Here is a 22,041-nt window from a genome sequence, read left to right as displayed (position 1 = left end):
GGCACTGCTTCAGAATTATTTAATCGAAAGAAAAGGCCCACCATCTGCTCGATATTTGCCTTAAAACACGGGCTTTATAAAATAAATCTGAGTTAATTAGACTTTGTCTAAACTGTGACTTTTTACTTAGTGACAAGTTGATTAAAATGTAGCTATTACATTATGTTAATAAAAAGACATATTTTTGAATATAAACTCCCAAATTGAAATTTTAACATGTATTAAAAATGTAGGTATTAATATTTATATGCAAATATGATCACAGTTTTTAGCTTGCAAATTAGTTTGTATTCTTCTGTAATCTAGGCAGTATATTTTATGCAGATTACTTTATAAGCCCTTGATGGTGAAAATGATGATATTCAGTCCGAGATGTTTCAGAAACTCCCTGTATAGAAGCAGCAGCTGCTAATTACAGTACCAAAGGGCTAGAGCCTCTATCTTTGATGCCACTAACTATGTTTTACAAAGCTTCACTATTAACTGGCAAAAGTTAACTTTTACACTTAGTGAGCAAGTTTTTGTGCCTTTCTAACTTTGCATTTTTGGACTGCTGTATTTGATAACCAGCTTCAAAAAGCAAGGTTTCCTGAAAAAAATAGTAAGCTCCCAATGATATTACTTATTTATTTTTAAGAAGTCAGGTTCCTCGTTATAATTAAATCAACAAAACAGGGCCAGAATAATACTGAATCGTGAATATAAAAGCCAAATATTGCAGATGTTGGAAATCTGAAATAAAAACAGAAAATGCTTGTAATACTCAGCAGGATTGGCAGCTGTGGAACAAGAAGCATAGTCCAAAATGCTTGGGTTTTAAAAAGACAAACTCATCTGGATCGATTTGTGGCTTATTTCAGTTTTGGAGCTTCCTGTTTGCTGTTTCATCGTGGATCTGTCTTTAGGAAATTGGGTGTGGTATGTTGCCTGCAGTGGCTTCTATCAAACCTGGTTTAACATCAGCTTCTATAAAGTGGACAGTGTCAGCTCACTATTGTGATGGAATATAAACTGGTGGTGTAGTCAAAACTGGGAAAATTAATTAAATGTTGGCTCATCTAACAACTGCACTGTGACACCAAATCCTGCTTTAAGATTTGAAATTAGTACCTAATTGGACACTGATAATTTTCCATTCTTTCTGTCAGATAAGAGTTGGTCAAAATTATGCTTATGTGTAATGATCATAAAATTAGGTTCACTAAATAGTATTTGATAACTCATTGTCTTTTTTATTTGTAACAGGAAATCAGTAGACCAAATTCACCATCTGAAGGAGAGAGTTCTGACAGCCGCAGTGTTAATGATGAAGGAAGCAGTGATCCAAAGGATATCGATCAAGACAATCGCAGCACGTCACCAAGTATACCGAGCCCAAGGGACAATGAGAGTGATTCTGATTCCTCTGCACAGCAACAAGTATTACAGCCTCCTCCGCCTCCAGTGCATCAGAATCCATGTGCCTCTTTGCCATTAGCACCACTGGAACCACCACAGATGCCCCCTCCGGCATCATCCTGTGCTGTATCAGTTTCTCAACAATTGTCTCCAGTTTCACAGCCTCAAAGTCAGACACCCCCTCATTCACTGATGCAGCCTGCACCACAGCTTCATCCCCAGAGACTAACATCACCGCACCCTCCGATTCAGCAGCAGTTGCAACCTCAGTCACAACCTCTTCCCCAGACACAGCCTCAGCTTCACACTCAGGTGCAACCATTGCCTCATTCTCTGCAAGCTCAGTCGCACATACAGCATCAACTTCAAGGTCCGCCATTCTCAATCAATCCTCAGCCTCCACAGCCTCAGATACAGCCGGCTTCTGCACAGGGGCCAACTACAACGCACTCTCAGCAACACACTCCTACACAAGTCCAAGCACAGCCTCCACAACCTCCCCAAGTACAACCACAGTCACAACCTCCAAGAGAGCAGCCTTTGCCACCTGCTCCTGTGACTATGCCTCACATTAAGCCACCCCCCACAACACCAATTACTCCTGTTTCTAACCCACAGTCACACAAACCACCAAACCACCTTGCAGGACCACCTCCCTTCCCACAAATGCCTTCAAATTTGCCGCCCCCTCCAGCTTTAAAGCCATTGAGCTCTCTTTCCACCCATCACACTCCCTCTGTTCATCCACCTCCGTTGCAGTTAATGCCTCAAACTCAACAGATTCAGCCTCCTTCTGCTCAACCCCCAGTGTTAACTCAAGCTCAGAGCCTTCCGGTGACTGCAACTCATCCTCAAGCAGTACCGCACCCAGTTCCTTCGCAGCTGCCATATGCCCATCATTCTTTCATCCCATCAGGGGCTCCTGCCATCGCCTCTTCATCAGCATCTACTGCATCAAGTGTTGCACCCATCTCTACCATTCAGCCTACAGCTTCCATTGTTACATCTATGTGTTCTGCTGGGAGCATCGCTAATACTCCGCCTGCTACAGTGACGAGCATTCAGATTAAAGAGGAAATGCAGGATGAACCCGACGATCCAGACAGTCCTCCTCCATCTCCAAACAGGAGTCCATCTCCAGAACCAACTATTGTTAGCGCACCCAGCCATGCCAGTCAGTCAGCCAGGTATTTTTTATTGTATTCTATAGTGCTGTTAGTTTTAGAAAATAGACGCAGTGAGCATTTCTTTTTACTTTCACTTAATCATTCTGAATGCTGCAATAATTGAAAATGTATGTTGGATCCTGCAGAATAGAATAAGTGAAAAATACTCAATAGTTTTGTTTTAAAGATGTTTCCATTTCTGTCATTTGTGTTTTTATTTAGGTTCATCAAACATTTGGATCGAGGTTACAATTCCTGTGCACGATCAGACTTGTACTTTGTGCCACTGCAAGGATCAAAACTCGCCAAGAAACGGGAAGAAGTAATCGAAAAGGCTAGGCGGGAAGCTGAGCAGAAGGCCAGAGAAGAGAAGGAGAAGGAGAAGGAAAAAGAAAAGGAGAGAGAACGCGAACGGGAACGTGAGAGGGAAGCTGAAAGAGCAGCGGTAGGTACTCCTCTTCAGAGCAGCTTAGTTGTTCCTTCCATGAATATCAGGAAGTCACTAATAAATCAGTTTGAGAATTCGGGACAAACCAGTTTATGTAGGAAGGGAACACAATGTGGAACTCTGCCGCAGGAGGTATTTGAGGTAAAATGCTGAGATATGTTGGTGGAGAAGCTCAGCTCCTTCTTAGCCCAGCATCTTTTCATCCCATCAGGGGCTCCTACCATCGCCTCTTCATCAGCATCTACACACCAAGTGTTGCATTTATCTCCACCATTCAGCCTACAGCTTCCATTGTTACATCTGTCTGTTCTGCTGACAACGTCACAAAGTACTTAAAGATTACATGGGTGAGTTTAGTGAAGAGGTTTATGTGGAGTATAAACATCAGCAAAGACCAGTTGGACTAAATGGCGTGTTTCATGCTGTACTGTGGTAGCATCACTGGTGGTGTAAGATAATTACACTTTTGCAGTTAAACTCCTGTTAAATGTTGAGTAGATTTTCAGAAGCTGCAGGCAGTTTCCAGAAGAGGATGGAACATAGCAGGTGATTCACCCCTGGGACTGTCATGCATTTTCTACCAAAACTACCTTGGCAAAGGTATAGCAACAGATTGTCAGTCTGTCCTGCTCATTTACCTAAGAAAAGGTTGGCAGGTGAATCTAATGAAAGGCAAGAGAACCAGTATTATAAAAAGGACAGAGGTAGAAACTCAAATGCGTAACTGTTCCCACTGGCTGCCCACATTATCTATTTATGCCGCACCAATTTATTATGTCAGTGCATAAGCCAGGAAATCACATACAGTTGCATTCCATAAGCTGACTTCCTCCCACCCCCTTTAAAAAAAGCTGATGAAAGATTATATGTAGTAAGCCTATTCCAGTACAGTTACTTTCATTTTAAGAATGCCTCTTCAACATGTTGCAAAATTCTAAACTGATTGCCAGAAGTCTGTTTATATGTGCAGCTGGTTTTCAGGCTATTGAAGTCAGCCTAGAAATAATAAAGAATACTATCAATCACACTCTGATCTCTCTCATCCTAAATAATAAGTCCAATATTGGTGTTAATTGGAAGTGAATTTTAAACCTGTGTGAATAAGAGAAAAATTGTCAAAGTAGGCAAGAGGAAACAAATCAAATAAATATGCCATGGAAAGGGAGTTAATAGTATATAAAACCTGAAAACCATTAGAGCAGATTGCACTGTCTGACCAGTTGTACATTTCCAGCACATTTTGTTTTTATTTCAGATTCCCAGGATTGTGATTTGTTTCCCCCCGCCCCCCCCGCCTCATATTATAATTTATTCCCATTCCTTTTGCAGAAAGCTTCAAGCTCCTCCCATGAGGGACGCATGGCAGAATCTCAACTTGTTGGGCCAGCTCATTTAAGACCTTCGTTTGAACCACCACCCACTACCATCGCAGCTGTCCCTCCATACATTGGACCAGATACTCCAGCACTACGGACTCTCAGTGAATATGCAAGACCGCATGTCATGTCTCCAACCAATCGTAACCATCCATTCTTTGTTCCATTAAATGCCTCTGATCCAATCCTGGCTTACCATATGCCAAGCCTCTATAGCGCTGACCCTGCAATGAGAGAACGTGAGCTACGTGAAAGAGAGATTCGGGAGAGAGAGATTCGTGAAAGGGAGTTCCGTGAAAGGATGAAGCCAGGCTTTGAGGTTAAGCCACCTGAACTGGACGGTCTGCACCCAGCTGCTAATCCTATGGATCCATTTGCTAGGCATGGTGCATTAACAATCCAACCAGCAGCTGGAGCTCATCCGTTCCCTCCTTTCCACCATGGATTGAATCCTCTAGAAAGAGAAAGACTTGCACTTGCAGGCCCTCAGTTGCGGCCTGACATGTCTTATGCTGATAGACTGGCAGCAGAAAGAATACATGCTGAACGCATGGCATCTCTTGCAAATGACCCACTTACAAGACTGCAGATGTTCAATGTGACGCCACATCATCACCAGCATTCACACATACATTCGCACTTACACCTACATCAGCAAGATCCATTGCACCAAGGTGAGTTGACTCAAGTTTGATCATTAACAGCCAAAAGAGTTGCTAGCCATTATGTCATCTTGTTTGTGTATTTATGTGTGCTGAAATTTTGGAAATATGATACAGTGATGGTGAAAGAATATGACTTGGAATGCTTCTGATATCACAACGTAAGTGCAATGATTTTGTGGTTACCTTGTCAGTGAAAAATGCACGTAATTCACTAGTTTAATGATACTTTGAATCTTAAATACGGGGAAGTAGAGTTTCAGCTTCCAAGTTAAATCAGGCAAACCATGCCCAAATTGTGTGTAAAGTTGCTCAGATTTGGTAATGTGATTCAGGCACTCACTAAAATAATTTGCACATCACAAATGAAAAATCTGCCACAAGCCAGTGATGTTGTTCAGTGCAATAAAATGGCATGTTTTCCATCTAAGTGCGATATGGTAATCTCATCAATTTTCATGAATACAGTTGAAATTAGGGTTCTTACCAAAAATAAACATTTTACTCCAGTCCTCCATCTGACATGATTGAAAATTACTTCAAAAAAAACTATAAAATTGTTTGGTACTTTCATTTGTTGGCTTTCCTACTTAAGTGTCCTTTGACACAAGATTTCTAAATGTTCCCACTAGCACATGTGCAAGTATGAAGATTAACAGAACTTGATCCTTTTGTAACCAACACAATCATCAGAATCTTGCAATGTTGCCCTGGGCAGGTCTTGATCCAAGTATGGAAGATTTCAAAAACTGTTAACTTATTCATGCATAAATGTGACCTTTTGCACTGATTTGACCAATTCTATCCAGATTGGACTGATATACTGGCATAATGAAGAAAATGCTCAAGCCTAGTCTTGTAAAGTAAGGTTCTGATATACAACATATTTTTCATTATTGCCCTTATTTCATATTAAAAGCACAAAACACAAGCCGCACAAATGCAAGCGTTATAAATGTGGCTTTCTCTATCCATGAAGCAACATTGTCATTGTGATTTTATATTATACAAATTGTTGGAGTAAGGTTGAAAAGCATTGCATTACCAATTGTATGTATTTGATTATTTGCACATTTTACAGAAGGGTGTGTAGCTAGATTTGAAGTAAAATTGTGTAAGTAGTTGCAATTCAGCATTGCATGTCGTCGTGCAAGTTCAGAACTGATAGAGAAATTCCTTTACACCAATAAGTTTTGCAGCCTGATGCTATTCATTTTACTCATTGTGTTCTTGACTAAACGTGCACAGGAATGACACACTATATGTCAGGTCTAATGGTTGTTATATTTACAGTTGGTAAGCTGTGTAAAAGAAGAGGATTCTGAATATTCTGAAATGTAATTTGCAAATATATTTTTCATAAAATGAAAAGACACTAGGTATATTAGAACAGTAAATGTTCACATTCACATGTGCCATGAATAAGTTTCCTGATTTTCGAACATGCCCTCAGTGCTCAATGATGAGCTGTCTCATTTCAACACTCAGTACTTTGTTTCCCTGGCAACTCACGTTGGCTACTCTTCATCATTGGATTCTAGCACACAACTGTCATTAATTTGGAAAAAAAAATCAGCTGTAATATTTTGTTTTTAAAAAAAAAGTTTGTTTTTAATAAAATTGGGATGATTATTAAACTTACATAAGTGCAGAAGAAGGCACTTGCCTTTGTGTTGAGAATGCACATTCTCGACTCCCACTTACAGGAATTGCTTAGCTCAGGCCTCACAGTTGCAGAGCGTGGGAGGAAATCTCAAGAAGGCACATTCAACGCTTAGGTAAGTGTCTCAGTACACCATGAGAAAATCAGCTTGTTATTTCACAGTCCCATTAATCAGTGAAAATTGCTGAACTGCACAGGCTAACATGAAATGTGAACTTACATCTTGAATTTAGTGCAGAAATTTGAATCTTGCTGAATGAGCTACAAACATGGACAGGAGAGGTCATTTGGTTGCCAGAAAATCAAACAGATGAAGGCCAATATAATGTGTCATCATTGGACCTTACTCAGTCTTTGAGAAACTGAATAAAAACATGAGGTGGATTTATCCCTTGTATGTTACTCTGAACCTTGAACCAGGCAGCTCACGTTCTTATCAACTCGAGTCTATTCTTTAATACCTGATTTCTCATTTTTCTTAATAGTCAGACAGATGGTAATTATCTATACTTGCTAAATTATAAATCATTGGTTTTGGTGTCATTCCACAGTCAACCTAGTCAGTTGTGTTTACCATAGATTTAAATAAGCCATAAATCTATTTTTCATAATACCTATAGATTCCTCAAATTTTCCTATAATCCAAATTTGTTTTCCTTAACTAAAAGATTGATTTCTAAATTTTCTTACACACCTTGTGTTTGTCTCTCTCAGTAAGTAAATAGATCTACTTATTAGGCATAAGAAGTAGGGGCATGAAAAGATCGAACAATTTGTGAAGTTTTGTGCCATTCAGTTCACTCTTGTCTGACCTTTAGGTTCAATTTCATTTACCGACCATTCCATTTCATGTAATTCCTCAAGATATCAAAGATTGGTTTACTTCAGGCTTAAATATTTAATGATCAAGTTTCCATGCACTTCTTGGTAGAGACTGTTTGTGTTCACAAATCTGTAAGTGAAGAAATTTCAACCCCTCTCTAGCCGTAGATGATCAGCAGTGATCGTGTATCTATCACTCAGCCTTGCATAAGCAGGTTATCCAATCATTATCACATTTATCTGTGTGGAAGTTTGTTGTGTGCAAATGAGACTACTATGTTTTTCATTTTGTAACGTTGACACACTTCAAAAAAATATTTATTTGGTTGTTAATTAGTTTGAGACTTCCAGTGGCTAGGAGAATTGCTATATTAAAACTAGTTTTTTTTTATTTTCCAATATCAAGAACCTGCACAATTGCAGTTGTTTTCATTTAAGTGGGCACTTCTGCTGTTTAAAACTCCACGTAGCATATTTACAAATATGTTTGTGTTAACCAGCATAAACTTTAAACAATGTCCTTAATTTTAATTTTAATTTTAATTTTGATATTTTTCTAATGATTTAGGAGCAAAGAAATCTGAAAAGCTTTCCAAAAATTATGCAGTTTGACTTCATGTAACTGATGTATGTTAGTTATAACAAAGCAGGGCAATGGGGAAATAAAATTTATCAAATGATTACTTTCTGTTTAATAAGAAAACTTGGTGTGACTTACAAAAGACCATAAGAGGAAGCATTTTATTTCTCATTAAAATATATCTACCAATACTGGGAAACTTGCAATTAAAACAAACCCATTTTCTCGAGAAAACATGTCGGCAATCATAGAGTTTAATTTTTGCTTTGTGCATGTATTAGCTCTGAAAATAGAATACAACGGAATACATTTCAATTGCAGAGTGGCCTGGTACTGTTCATTGTGTTGCAATTAAATTGGCCAATTCAAAATTCCCAGTGCCTAGGGACCCAGGAGTCTGATAGGGATCTCTTTGAATCAGTTAATTAACTGTAAAGTAAATGCAAGTCGCCACCAAAACTCTTCTCTCCTCAAGTAAGACCAAGGGAATTACCCCCATTTGGATATTTTGGATTCTTACATGACAGCAGTTACTACAATTATATTGCTTAGTGTAATGAAGTATTTTACAATATTTTGTGGTCATGAAGAGTGATAGATCAGTGAAAAGTTCCTTTGTATTTACTCCTAACAGATTAACTTCCCATGCCTACATTTATAGTAAGAAACCGCATAATGATTTGAGTTCACTTTGTTAATGTTATCGGAAGAGCTTGTTTTCCAGGTTATGCGCAGACATTCACACATTTAAAAGCACTGTGCAACATGAAATGCTATTAAAACGCAGATTATTTTGGAGAATATAGATAATCTCTTTACAATTCCAGCTGCTTTGACAGTTTTTTCAGCTGACAACCCTTCTGCTGTATACAAGTACAGATGGGCAAAAGTATATCAGGTGTCGGACCGAGGAGATTTCCAGAGCAGAAAATGCCAGTGTGATTTTGAAACCAGAAGATCTTGATAGGTTGCTGGACTATGTCACTTTGACCAAATGATGGCAGGGTAGTGCCTTTGTGATTATCAGCAACCATCTCCACTTCATGTACTTTTGAAGCATCAGGTTTAATTGATGGGAGGCAATGGCCTTGTGGTATTATTGCTAGACTATTAATCCAGAAACTCAGCTAATGTTTTGGGGAGCAAGGTTCAAATCCCACCATGGAACTTGAACTCAATATTAAGAAAAATCGGGAATTACTGTGAAACCATTGCTGATCTTTGGAAAGACTTGTCTGGCTCATTAATGTCCTTCAGGGAAGGAAATCGACCATCCTCCCTGGTCGAGCCTACATGTGACTTCAGACCCACAGCAACGTGATTGACTCTCAACTGACCTCTGAAATGATCTAGCAAACCACTCAACTCAGTTCAAGAGTAGCTAGGAATGGGCACTAAATGTCCAGCAATGCCTCTATCCCGCAAGTGAATGTAAAAGAATCTTTAAATGATCTTTCATACGATGGTTCATTGTTAACTCTTTTAATTATTTTCATTTATCCTCTATGGAATTCTTGTTCAAAAGGCCAATTTTGTGAAATAAGTAATTTTTCGGAAGAATGTGACTGAACCTGAAAGTGATCATGTAAATGACTTGAAGTTGTCCCTCAAGTGAATGATTAAATTCAAAAGTGGCTCTTAGCTGACTTGAATATCTGGCCACCTCAGGACGCTAGTGAAGCTGCACCGTTTCCGACTATATGATGATTATGAGCCAAACAACCCATGTGACTGTAGATAAAGGTGAACTATCCCTTCTCATTCTTGTTGACTTGTCTGCTGCTTTTAAGATTGTTGAATGCAGCATCCTTCTGCAGTGCGTTTCCTCTATCATCTAGCTGGGTGGGAATGCACTTAGTCCATTCATGGGCTGTGGGTATTCCATTTATTGCCCGTCCCTTTTGCCCCTCAAAGATGATGGTGGCGGTGAGCTGTCTTCTTGAACATTGAAGTCTGTGATGGATTGATACACTGACAGTGCTGCTAGGAAAAGAGATCCCTTCGTGCTGTCACATTTGACTTCGAGTGTTGAGTCACATGTATATACCGTCTGTGAGACCACCTAATCCCACCTCTAACATTGCCAGACTCTACATTTGATTCATAGAGTCAGAGAGATCTACAACATGGAAACAGACCCTTTGGTCCAATTCGTCCAGGCCAATCAGATATCTTAGAATAATTCAGTCCCATTTGCCAGCGTTTGGCCCATATCCCTCTAAAAAAAATTCCTATTCGTATATTCATCTAGATGATTCAGTTTATCTGCCACTGAAACCCTGCCAACTATGTTAAAACCTCTAGATGTTTCTATTCAAATATATTACTAGCCAGCTCCCTATTGAGTAAACTTGGGTTCGTCCAAACTTTGTCCAATTTACATTGTCCTTTTTACCTGTCACTCCTATGCTTTCAGCTATACATTCGATCCCCAGTAAGCAAAGCTTTGATTTTAAAATTCTCATCCTTGTTTTCAAATCTCCCCATTATCTTACCTCTCTGTATCTGTGTCATCTACACCAGCCTCCTGAGATATCTGTGCTTCTCAGATTTTGACCTCTTGAACATCCAGATTTTAATTGCTCCATTGTCGGTTGTTGCATGTTCAGCTGTCAAGCCCAAATTTCTGGAACTCTTCCCCTAAACCCCTTTGTCTGTTTTTGTTTCTTTTAAATCCATCTCTGTGAATGTGGGTTCAGTTATCTGCTTTAATGTCACCTAATATGATTCTATGTCATGTTTTGTTTCATAATGCTCGTGTGAAGCATTCTCCCTATGTCTGCGCGGGTTTCCTCCCACAATCCAAAGATGTGGAGGTCAGGTGATTTGGCCATGTTAAATTGCCCATAGTGTTCAGGAATGTGTCGGTTAAGTGCAGAAGTCAATGGTAAATATAGGGTATGTTCATTAGATTAGATTACTTACAGTGTGGAAACAGGCCCTTCGGCCCAACAAGTCCACACCGACCCGCCGAAGCGCAACCCACCCATACCCCTACATTTACCCCTTACCTAACACTACGGGCAATTTAGCATGGCCAATTCACCTGACCCGCACATCTTTGGACTGTGGGAGGAAACCGGAGCACCCGGAGGAAACCCACGCAGACACGGGGAGAACGTGCAAACTCCACACAGTCAGTCGCCTGAGTCGGGAATTGAACCCGGGTCTCAGGCGCTGTGAGGCAGCAGTGCTAACCACTGTGCCACCGTGCCGCCCACTAATGGGTAGGGGAATGAGTCTGGGTGGGTTACTCTTCGGAAGGCAATGTGGATTTGTTGGGCCAAAGGGCCTGTTTCCACACTGTAGGGATTCTAATTTAAAGTATCTTGAGAGGCTTTGCTTTGTTAAAGACACTGCATATATCCTCCATGTTAGAACATGTAGACTAAGTCAGCAGCCGTCATCATTATTGATTCCCAAATAAACGAAGAAGTTAGCAAATTGACCTCCTTCCCCTTGCAGTTATGTTGACGTTTCTCACCTAGAGTGTAATGTTCAGCTGCAGTCCAAACTGACTGGAAAATACTGATCTTATTATTTTAGAATAAGTCCTCCATCCCAAAAATATATCATAGATATTACATCAATAGCTTTGGATTAATAAAATAATTTGTATCCCTAGATAAATAAGGGAATATTGATTGTACTTATGCAGAATTAATTTGGGGATTTGTTAAAGTTGAAACATTGAAAACCAATAGCATTTTTCATAATCCAGGTTTACAATTCTAACACACACATCCTGTGCAGTTCTACTCAAGTTATTGCACAATTGATTTGATTCTTTAAAGAAGAGAATACCATTTATACTGTCAGATGGGAAAGTCTGATGTTAGAAGGCCAAGAGCAGTAAGCACAGCTTGAAATGAGTGACTGTGGTCCTTTCTAATCATGGTTGGATCAAAATCTCAACACCACCCCCCCATCAAACGTACACGTGTTGTCTGTCTCTTGCTGACTCTCATGCACACTCTCTCACACTAACTCACCCACTCTCACTCTCAATACCGCGTGCGTTGTACACACAAACACACATTGCATGCACCTCTGATAGCAGGAAGCCTTCACACAGACTGCAGCCAACACTATCTCATGGACAATCAGTGATGGACAACAACAACTGGCCTTCCTACCAATGCCCAATCCCAGGAAGGAAAAAAAAATAGGCTCCGTTACAGCTCTGTCGTCTCTTGCACCAGGTATAATCATTGTCAGAAAAGTGGGGGAAACCCAGAATAGTAAAGGCCAGTGATTTCTCCACTAGGCCCTTGGCAGTGCTCCCATTCCTCCATAAGGAATCAATTAAATCATCCGCCTTCAGTGCCTGCTGCTCCAAGGAGCCCAATATTCCTAGAAAGGATAGCACACTCTGAGCATATTGCAACGCAATAAAAGTAAAGGTCTAAATTGCATCATCAGTCTCTAATGTTTGCATGTAAAAAAGAAAGATCTTGACTTTATAGTACATCCTTTACAACACTCTGGTGTCTCAAAGCTCTTTTCAGCCAATACTGTACTTTTGAGTGTGGTCAATGTCGTGGGAAAACAGCAACTAATTTGACACAGTCCCTCTCAAAGGAGGCCTCTAAGAGAACCCAGTTATCGTCCATCGGTGAGACCGTGCACTGCCCTGTATTCTGTTTTACCAGCTCATGCTTTTTCCAAATTCCCAATGAAAACTGCATTGCTTGTAGCCAGATGTACTGAAGCAATACTTGTGCATGACCATTGCTTATTTAAACATTGTATCATCTAAATCCATGGGCAACTGCAGGAAAATTTAATACTATGTTTTCAGTATTTAAGGTATTGTGATCATATCATCATAAGTGTGGAATGGTTGCTTGTGGTATGTATCTCAACATTGTAGGCACCTTTAAAAAAGAAAAGAACTATTCCAAGAAAAGCATTTAACTAACCTTTGAAGATTTTCAGGAAATCTATGTGACCCATAAATCTGTTTCATTCTCATACTTTCTCTCCATTTGTTAAAAGATATACTTCAGAAATCCACTGAACTAATTCCTTATTTTCATTTCTCATCTCCCCCCGCTCATCATCTTCCTGTAGCCCTAAATTGCTGAGCTGATAACTAATAGATAGGTTGGTGAAATTGTCAGCATTTGTTTTACAAAATAACGTGGTTCTGCTGATGCATATGCACAAGTCCGACATTGCTCCTGAGATGGATTGTCAGGGTCTAATGTGGTGGTGTGTGGGAAAGTTAGCTTTCATTTTGTGCAATCTGGGACATTAGATCAGATTGCAAAAGGCTGACTGAACAAATAGAATCTGTTCATTTACTATTGTTTTAAGTCAAACACCTAGCCATTTTGTCCTGTCAAATTTCAGGATACCTGGCCTACTTCACTGACGACCTTAGGGTAAGCACTGTTTAGCAGGGAAGAAAAGTTGTGGAGCTTGGGACTCTGCACCAATCACAGCCGACAGCAGTTGGCTGCTTTACTACAGGACAGGAGGAGTGTTTCTGCTCCCCTTGGTTCCACAGGAAGGCATTTAGAATCTTGTTTATGAAGAGTGCAACTTTAGTTGGTCTTGATGCATGGTCTAGGTGCTACTAAAGAATACTGATTGCAGAAGGCACGATACTTGCCCTATTCACTTCAGATGACGTACTGAAGAAGGGTCCTATGTGGGTAAGATTTCTCCTTAATGACATATTTAAGGAAATTTAGTGTGTTTTAGGAATACCTGAGAAACGATCCAATTTCAGGTCGATGGATAGAGAATTTTGGTCACAAAGTTGGATCTTGCAACAAGGACCAAGACCCAAGGACTTTCAGCACGTAGAGTTGGAGAGCTTAATTTAATCCAATTATCTAGACTAGACGATTTCACGTTTGCATCATTTGGGGGTGGGTGAGTGGGAAGACGACAAAGACTAACAAAGGAATTGTTACAAGTCTAAAGGGTGCGTTAATGTGTAAGGGGTTCAGCAGAGGAGCCCAATGTTTGTCAGAAACCAGCAGTGGTATAGAGGTGGATGTCACCATGACTGGTGATAATAGGACGCCAAGCTTATAATAGCCTGGCTCATCTTTAGAGATTGGAGAAGAAGATGATATTAGTTGTTATATTTAAAACCTCTTTCACAATGCTTATAGCTTGTTGCACTAAGTTAGACGATATAAACAATACAGTTACTTTTCCTGTTGTCTGAGGTTTTTTTGTGCCCAGTAGTTTCAAAAGATTTTTCTTTTTCCTTAAAACTAGGTTCAGGAGGTGTGCATCCATTGGTGGATCCTCTAGCAGCTGGGCCCCATTTGGCTCGTTTTCCATACCCACCAGGTGCAATACCCAACCCACTATTGACCCAGGCTCCACATGAACATGAAATGCTCAGGCATCATCCTGTCTTTGGTAAGCAAATTCACATATCCAAAATAATTAATTCCGTATATTAATATTTTGAGAGGTTATGCTTATATCTCAGTAATAGATTATTTAAATTTAAATGAACCTTTCTTAATTTAATTGTATCACTGGACTGGTAATCCAGAGACCTAGCTAATGCTGTAGGGAGAGAACCAGACATTGCTTGAGAAACTTGGGTCTGGCAATATCTGTAGAGAGAAAGCAGAGTTGACATTTCTCCATAAATGCTGCCAGACCTGCTGAGTTACTCCAGTTTGTTTTGTTTTAGATCTTTGGCATTCACAGTTCTTGAAGCAATAAAACAAAACATTGGTTCAAATCCCTCCATGGGAAATGTTGAAATTTGAATTTCGTTTATATACCTGGAATTAGAAGCCTAGTCTAAAGGTGACCACAGAATCTTTGTCCATTGTTGTAAAAAGCCATGTCCTTCACTTAATGTCCTTACCTAGTCTAGCCCACATGTAATTCTCAATCCATTGCATTGTGGTAGTCTCTTAAACATGCCTTCTCCACTGGTCCTGTAAGTCACTCAGTTTTATAAAACCACAATGAGGTCCAGGAGAAGGAATGAAAAAGAACAGACCACCCATTATTCACTAGGATCTGGAAACAACAATGGTACAGCCAGCCCTGTCAATACCACAAAGTCCTCCTTACTAACAACTGGCTATTCATCTCAAATTGGGAGCGCTGTCCCATAGACAAGTCACGCAACACCTGGGCCTGGTCATGCTCAGAGACTCATCTTACAATGTCAAACACTTCACCACATTTTCTCTGGGTCCATCCTATCCCACTCCTCAAGCTCAGACTGGTATGCTCTGCTCACATAAAGCAGGACAACTCCAACCGAGATAATTACTGTCCTTGCAGTCGGCCGTTAACCATTAGCAAAGTGATGGAAGGGATGTTGACAGTGCTGTGACCAGCATTTGCTCAGAATAACCTGCTCACTGTTTCTCAGTTTGGGGTTCAGTTAGTGCTATTTGGCACCTGACCTCATTACAACCTTAGTCCAAACAACAAAAGAAAACTGAACTCCAGAGGGAAGAGCAAAGCGATTGACCTTGAAATCAAAGCAGAATTTGACTGTGTTTGGCTTCCACGATTCCTAGCAAAACTGGAGTCAAGTGGGGATCGTGATGAAGCTGCCTTCTGATTGAAGTGATACAAAACAAGTTTGTTGTGATTGTTATAAGTCAAATCATCTCAACCTCAGGTTGTTACTACAGGAGTTCGTCAAGGTAGATTTGTTTTCTAATCACTCAGTGCAGGGATGTTATTACACACCTCTGGAGCAGGCAGCACTTGAACCCAGGCTTCCAGGTCTAAACAATGGAACGGCAGCATCACAACCTTGAGTTGCACAGGCTAATGTCCGAGGCCAAATTATCTGTAGCTTCTCCATCAATAACTTTCTTTCCTTCATAAGGCCAGAACTGGGGACATATGCTGATGATGGTAAAATGTTCAGCAGCATTGTGACTGCTCAAATATAGATGTAATCACTGACCATATGCAGCTGGACCAGGACAATGTCAAGGTTTGGGTTGATAAGAGACATGCAACACTTGTGCTACACAAATGGTCGGCAATAGCTATTTCAAACCAGATTGAATGCAACCATCACTCCTTGATACAAATGGCACAACCATCATTAAATTCCACTCCCTCCCCTCGAATCCTGGGAGTTTCCATTGACTGGAATCTGACCTGGACCAAACATAAATACTGTGGCAACAAGCGCAAGTCAGAAATAAAAACAGAAAATCTTGGAGAAATTCAGCAGGTTTGGCAACATTGGTGGAGAGCAACACAGTTAACGTTTTGAATCCAAAGATTCTGTCTTGGAAATGAAAGGTTAGAGGCTAGGAATTCTGCAACAAGTAGCTCACCTTGTGGCACCCTCTGCTTGTCTACTACCTGCAAGTCAGAAGTATGGTAAATCTGTTCCATTTACCTGGATAAATTTAACTCCAATAACACTTGAGAAGCACATCCAAGACAACACATTCCCCATACACAACATTCACTCGCTTCACCATGGATGTACAGTTGTAGCAGTGTGTACCAAGTACAAAATATACTGCAGCAACTTAACCAGCTCCTTAAACAGCATCTTCAAATCCTGTGACCTCTAGGACCAAGAGCAAGGTAAAAGGGCTACACCTGCATGGGAGCACCATCATGACCTGTACATTCTCCAAGTTGCACACTATCCTGACTTTGAATTATACTGCCATTCCTCCACTTCACTGGGTCAGTATCCTGGAGTTCTCTTCCTAACAGCAGCATAGGCCTACCTGTAATGCAGGACTGTAGTGGTTCAATAACAAAGCTTACCACTGTCTTCTCAAGCACAATTAGAGATGGACAGTGATGTCCACATCACAATTTTTTTTTAAATTAAATTAGAATTTGACCAAATGGTTCATTTACAGTTTGTTTTTATTTGTTGAACCTATGTTTTCAGCATGTAACAATTTACAACCTACGTAAGAACAGGCAAGTGATCTCTCTTGTCATTTTGCTTTCAGGTGGACCATATAGAGACCTGCCTGGTGCTATCCCAGCTCCGATGTCAGCAGCACACCAACTGCAGGCAATGCACGCCCAGTCAGCAGAACTACAGAGACTAGCAATGGAACAGCAATGGCTACATGGCCATCACCATATGCACGGAGGTCCTCTTCCTGGGCAAGAAGACTATTATAGGTAAGAATAGCTAAACTTTGCTGTTCAGCATTTCACTTTGAAATAGATATAAATTTCATTTAATTGAATTCTTCACATGAGATTGTTCTGACCTTAAGATGATTTACAGTATTCATTTTGAATCAGAATGTTGACAGTTAATGCTTAGAATATTATAAAATCTGATCTGAACCCAACAGGAGAAGCTGACCTTGTGCAAGAATGCTTATTTATGTCTTGATTTCTCAGCTGAGGTCAGAATTTCTCTCTAAAGAGCATCTTAGCAGAACTGAAATGGGAACAAGCAAGCGTGTACTGCCTCAAATAGATATGCTAGCCCTTTTTCACTCTGGCAAACATTTTTCTGAAATTTGTGATTGGGATCTGAACATCATTGGGCGGGGCCAGGATTTCTGCTGATCCCCAATTGACCATGAGCTGCCTTCCTGAATCTCTGTAGGCCTTGTAGTCGGTAGAACTACAGTGGATAAATGGCTTGCTGGACAATTTCAAAAGGCAGTTAATAGTCTACCATATTGGTGTGTTCTGGAGTCAGGTATAGGTGAGACTATTTAAAAACATTTACTGTCTGCTCCTGAAGAACATTAGTGAAGCAGGTATGTTTTTACATTAATCCAGGACGTTATAAATTTTTGTTCATATTTGCTTCCTATCAAATTTAAATTTCACCATTTGCTGTGGTAGAATTTGAATTCATGCCCCAAGGGCATTTGTCCAGGCCCCTGGATTGCTATTCCAGTAACTTTACAATAGTGTTACTGTCTGCTGAAAATTAATCTCTGACATCAACATCATTCTTATAGAAACAAGCTTTTTTTTTAAATTACTAGCAATGCAAATATTTTCACCTATTATTTTAAATCAATGTTGAAAGTTTTCAGTGCATTTGATCTTTTAGCTTTGTCATTTTGGCACTAACTTTTCCAGATCATTGTAGATCCAGCAAGACTTTGATTTTGTGTGCAATATTTTCCAATTTCTTAAATGAACAAAAAGAAAATCTGACTTCTGTTTCAGATAGATACAAGTAAGCACACAGAAAGGGAAACTCCCTGTTTTAGAGTATTCATCAAAAATACTGATTTTCTTGTTCATCAACTCCGTGAGAATGTCACTCAGTGGGCGGTGAAGTTCTTTGCATTTTGTTCCATGCACTGTGCACAGTAATACACAGACTCATGGCAAAAGGTCACAGAGATCTTGAACTGAACCAATCTGAAATAATCAAATTTTGAAAACATAACCTACAGTTGACTTGTAAATTGGAAATGTTATTAAACAATGCCTCAGTGCAAATAAATGACAGTTTGTTTAAAATTCTTGTTAACTGATATACTAAATTAGTAGCCCTTGAAAATGGTAGCAGTTTTGTTATTGTGTAACCTTTAATTTTTAATGATTAATCAATTATTACTACTTGCCTGTGCTTTCCAGAAATATCCAACAAAACTGTCACATAAAACTTCTAAAATAATGTACCCATATTTTAGGCAGTTACTTCTGGTTTTCATAAGGATTCCTAAGTATTTGTCCAGAAAATAATTAAATTCAAAATTACCCATGTGTATGTCTACATATAAAAAGCAATGTCACTTCAGCACTTTGTGGTCTTATAACAAAGAGTTTCCAAATACCATTGCCTATGAGAATTATACCAGTTGTTTGCTAGACCATAAGTCTAATAGAAGCAATGCTTCACTTTAATATTTCAAAAAGCCATCGTGTTTACATTAGACTTGAAGTGTAGTTCTACACAGATTAGGTAAGTCATGCACTGGACCATGCAGATCTAAGCAATTAGTATTTTAGCATCATGTGTTTGGAACAGTATATGACACCACTAACTAGTATTTATGTAATCTTTAATATAAAACATCCCAAGGCATTTTACAGAGGCAAAAATAAAGCAAAATATGACATTAGATGGTTTATTGAATGTTCACCCAGAATCATAGAGCACGGAAACAAAGCATTCGGTCCAACCAGTTCATGTTGAACATAATCCTAAACTAAACTGGTCCCACCTGCCTGCTCCTGGCCTGTATCCCTCCAAACATTTCTTATTCATGTATTTATCTAAATGCATTTTAAATGTTATAACTGTACCCACAGCCATCACTTCCTCTGGAAGTTCATTCCACACATGAACCACACTTTTTTTTTAAAAATTGTTCTTCATGTCTTTTTTAAATCTTTCTCTTCCCATCTTAAAAATATGCCCCTAGTTTTGAACCCCCCCCTCCTCCCCCCCAATCCCAGGGAAAAGACACCTGCTATTCACCTTATCTATACCCCTCATGATTTTATAAACCTTTGAGGTCACCCCTCAATATCTTACTCCAGTGAAAAAAGTCCCAGTCTCTCCTTATATCCAAAACCTTCCATACCAAGCAACATCCTGGTAAATCTCTTTTGAATCCTCTGTAGCTTAATAATATCCTTCCTATAACAAGGTGACCAGAACTGGGTAACAGAAGAGGCCTCACCAACATCCTGTACAACCTTAACATAACATCCCAATTCCTAAACTCAAAAGGTTTGAACAATGAAGGCAAGCATGCTAAACATCACCTTAACCAACCTATCTGTATGTGATGCAAGCCACAACGAATTCATGTACCTGAACCCCTAGATGTCTCTGCTTTACATTGCTGCCCTATTTTTAATTGTATAAGTCCTACCCTTGTCGTTTAACCAAAACTCAAAACCTCACATCTATCCAAATTAAACTCCATGTACCACTCTTCAGCCCATTGACTTGATTGATCAATATCTCTTTGCAATCTTAGATAGCATTCTTCATTGTCTACTAGACCACCAATTTTGATATATCTACAAACTTACCATGCCTTCTATATTCTCACCTAAATTATTTATATAATTTACAAACAAAAGTGGACCCAGCACTGATCCCTGCAGAACACTGCTGGTTACAAACCTCGAGTCTGCAAAACAACCCTCCACCAACACACGCTGTCTCCTGCCATCCGGCTCATTTTGTATTTAATTGGCAAGCTCACCCTGAATCCCATGTGATCTAACTTTACTAATTATTCCACAGTGCAGAAACTTGTTGAAGGCTTTACTAAAGTCCAAGTAAACAATGTCTGTTGCTCTACCTTCACCAGTCCTCTTGGTTATTTCTTCAAAAAACTCAATCAAGTTTGAGAGACACACTTTCCTTCACACAAAATTGTTCCTAATCATTCCTTGCCCCTCCAAATTCATATAAATCCTGTCATTCGGAATCACTTCTAACAACTTACCTACCGTCGAAACCAGACTCACTGGTCTATAGTTCCCACATTCTCCTTACATCCCTTCTTAAACAAAGACGTAACATTATCTACTCTCCAGTTATCCGGCCCCTCACCCATGGTTATAATGATGCAAATATTTCTGCACAGGACCCCGCAATTTCCTCCGCAACATCCTGGGATACATTAGATCAGGTCCCAGAGATTCATCCCCCTTTATGTTTTCTGAGACCTCCAGTATATCCTCTATTCTTTTAAAACATCAACATTTATTTCCCTGAATTCCCTAGCCTCCATTTCTTCCTCCACAGTAAAAACTAATTCAAAATATTCATTTAATATCTCTCCTATCTCCTGAAGTTCAACACAAAGGTGATCTTTTTGATCGTTAAGGGTCTCTCTCTAGCTACTGTCTTGCTCTTAATGTACTTGCAGAATCTCTGTAATATCCTTAACATTATTTGCCAAGGCTATCTCATATTCTCTTTGCCCACCTGATCTCCCCCTCGAGTATGCCCCTATACTCCAGAGATTCATTTGAACTCCGTTGTCTATGTACTAATATGGTTCTTCTTTATTCTTGTATAGAACCTCAATATCTTCATCCATTGTTCTCTAATCCTACTAGCCTTACCTTTCACTCTAACAGGAACATGATGACTCTGAACTCCTATTATCGCAGTTTTGAAAACCTCCCACTCATCAGATTTCCATTTATCTGTGACCAGCCTATTCCAATCAATTTTTGCAAGTTCTTGTCTCTTGCCATTAAAATTTGCCTTTCTCCAATTAAAACTGTGAATTTTTATGGAAGGCTTATCCTTTTCCAAATAGCATTATGATCATTAGACCCAAAGTGATCCCCTACTATCACTTCAGTCACTTGCTCTGTCTTATTGCCCAACACAAGGTCAAGTTCTGCTCCTTCACTAGTCAGAACGTTCACATATTGATAAAGAAAATTTTCTTGAACATGTTAAACAAATTGTTCACCGTCCAAACCTTTAACACTATGGCACTCCCAGTTAAGCTTTGGAAAATTGAAATCACCTACTGTTACATTCTTATTATTCTTACATATATCTGAGATTTCTCTGTATAATTGTTCCTCGATTTCCCGCTAACTATTGGAGGGTCTGAAGACAAATTAAAAAAAGATCTTGCACTACTAATGTGTAGTAACTAAGAAATGGTTAGCACTGCTGGTTAGCAGTGGTTAGCAGTGGTTAGCACTGCTGCCTCACAGCCCCTGGAGACCCGGGTTCAATTCCCGACTCAGGCGACTGACTGTGTGGAGTTTGCACGTTCTCCCCGTGTCTGCGTGGGTTTCCTCCAGGTGCTCCGGTTTCCTCCCACAGTCCAAAGATGTGCGGGTCAGGTGAATTGGCCATTCTAAATTGCCCATAGGGATGTGGGGGTATGGGTGGGTTGCGCTTCGGCGGGTCGGTGTGGACTTGTTGGGCCGAAGGGCCTGTTTCCACACTGTAAGTAATCTAATCTAATCTAATCTAATCTAAATGTAGAATTAAGGTATGTGTAGACTTTCCAAAGA

At 39.7% G+C, this 22,041-nt stretch overlaps 1 protein-coding gene across 6 annotated transcripts in view; it reads left to right on the top strand.

Moving 5' to 3' along the window:
• The window catches only part of rerea (arginine-glutamic acid dipeptide (RE) repeats a), a 575,418-nt gene that overhangs the window by 548,207 nt on the left and 5,170 nt on the right, over positions 1-22,041 (top strand). For all 6 annotated transcript variants that reach the window (XM_060851827.1, XM_060851826.1, XM_060851825.1 and 3 more), the window contains 5 exons: positions 1,246-2,585; positions 2,787-3,009; positions 4,342-5,062; positions 14,353-14,499; positions 17,055-17,232. In XM_060851827.1, the coding sequence (XP_060707810.1) occupies positions 1,246-2,585; positions 2,787-3,009; positions 4,342-5,062; positions 14,353-14,499; positions 17,055-17,232 (2,609 nt within the window). The remainder of the gene's footprint in view (positions 1-1,245; positions 2,586-2,786; positions 3,010-4,341; positions 5,063-14,352; positions 14,500-17,054; positions 17,233-22,041) is intronic.

The sequence above is a fragment of the Hemiscyllium ocellatum genome, chromosome 37, assembly GCF_020745735.1.
Source record: "Hemiscyllium ocellatum isolate sHemOce1 chromosome 37, sHemOce1.pat.X.cur, whole genome shotgun sequence".
Classification (NCBI taxonomy): domain Eukaryota; kingdom Metazoa; phylum Chordata; class Chondrichthyes; order Orectolobiformes; family Hemiscylliidae; genus Hemiscyllium; species Hemiscyllium ocellatum.
This window is presented reverse-complemented; position numbering and strand designations above follow the sequence as displayed.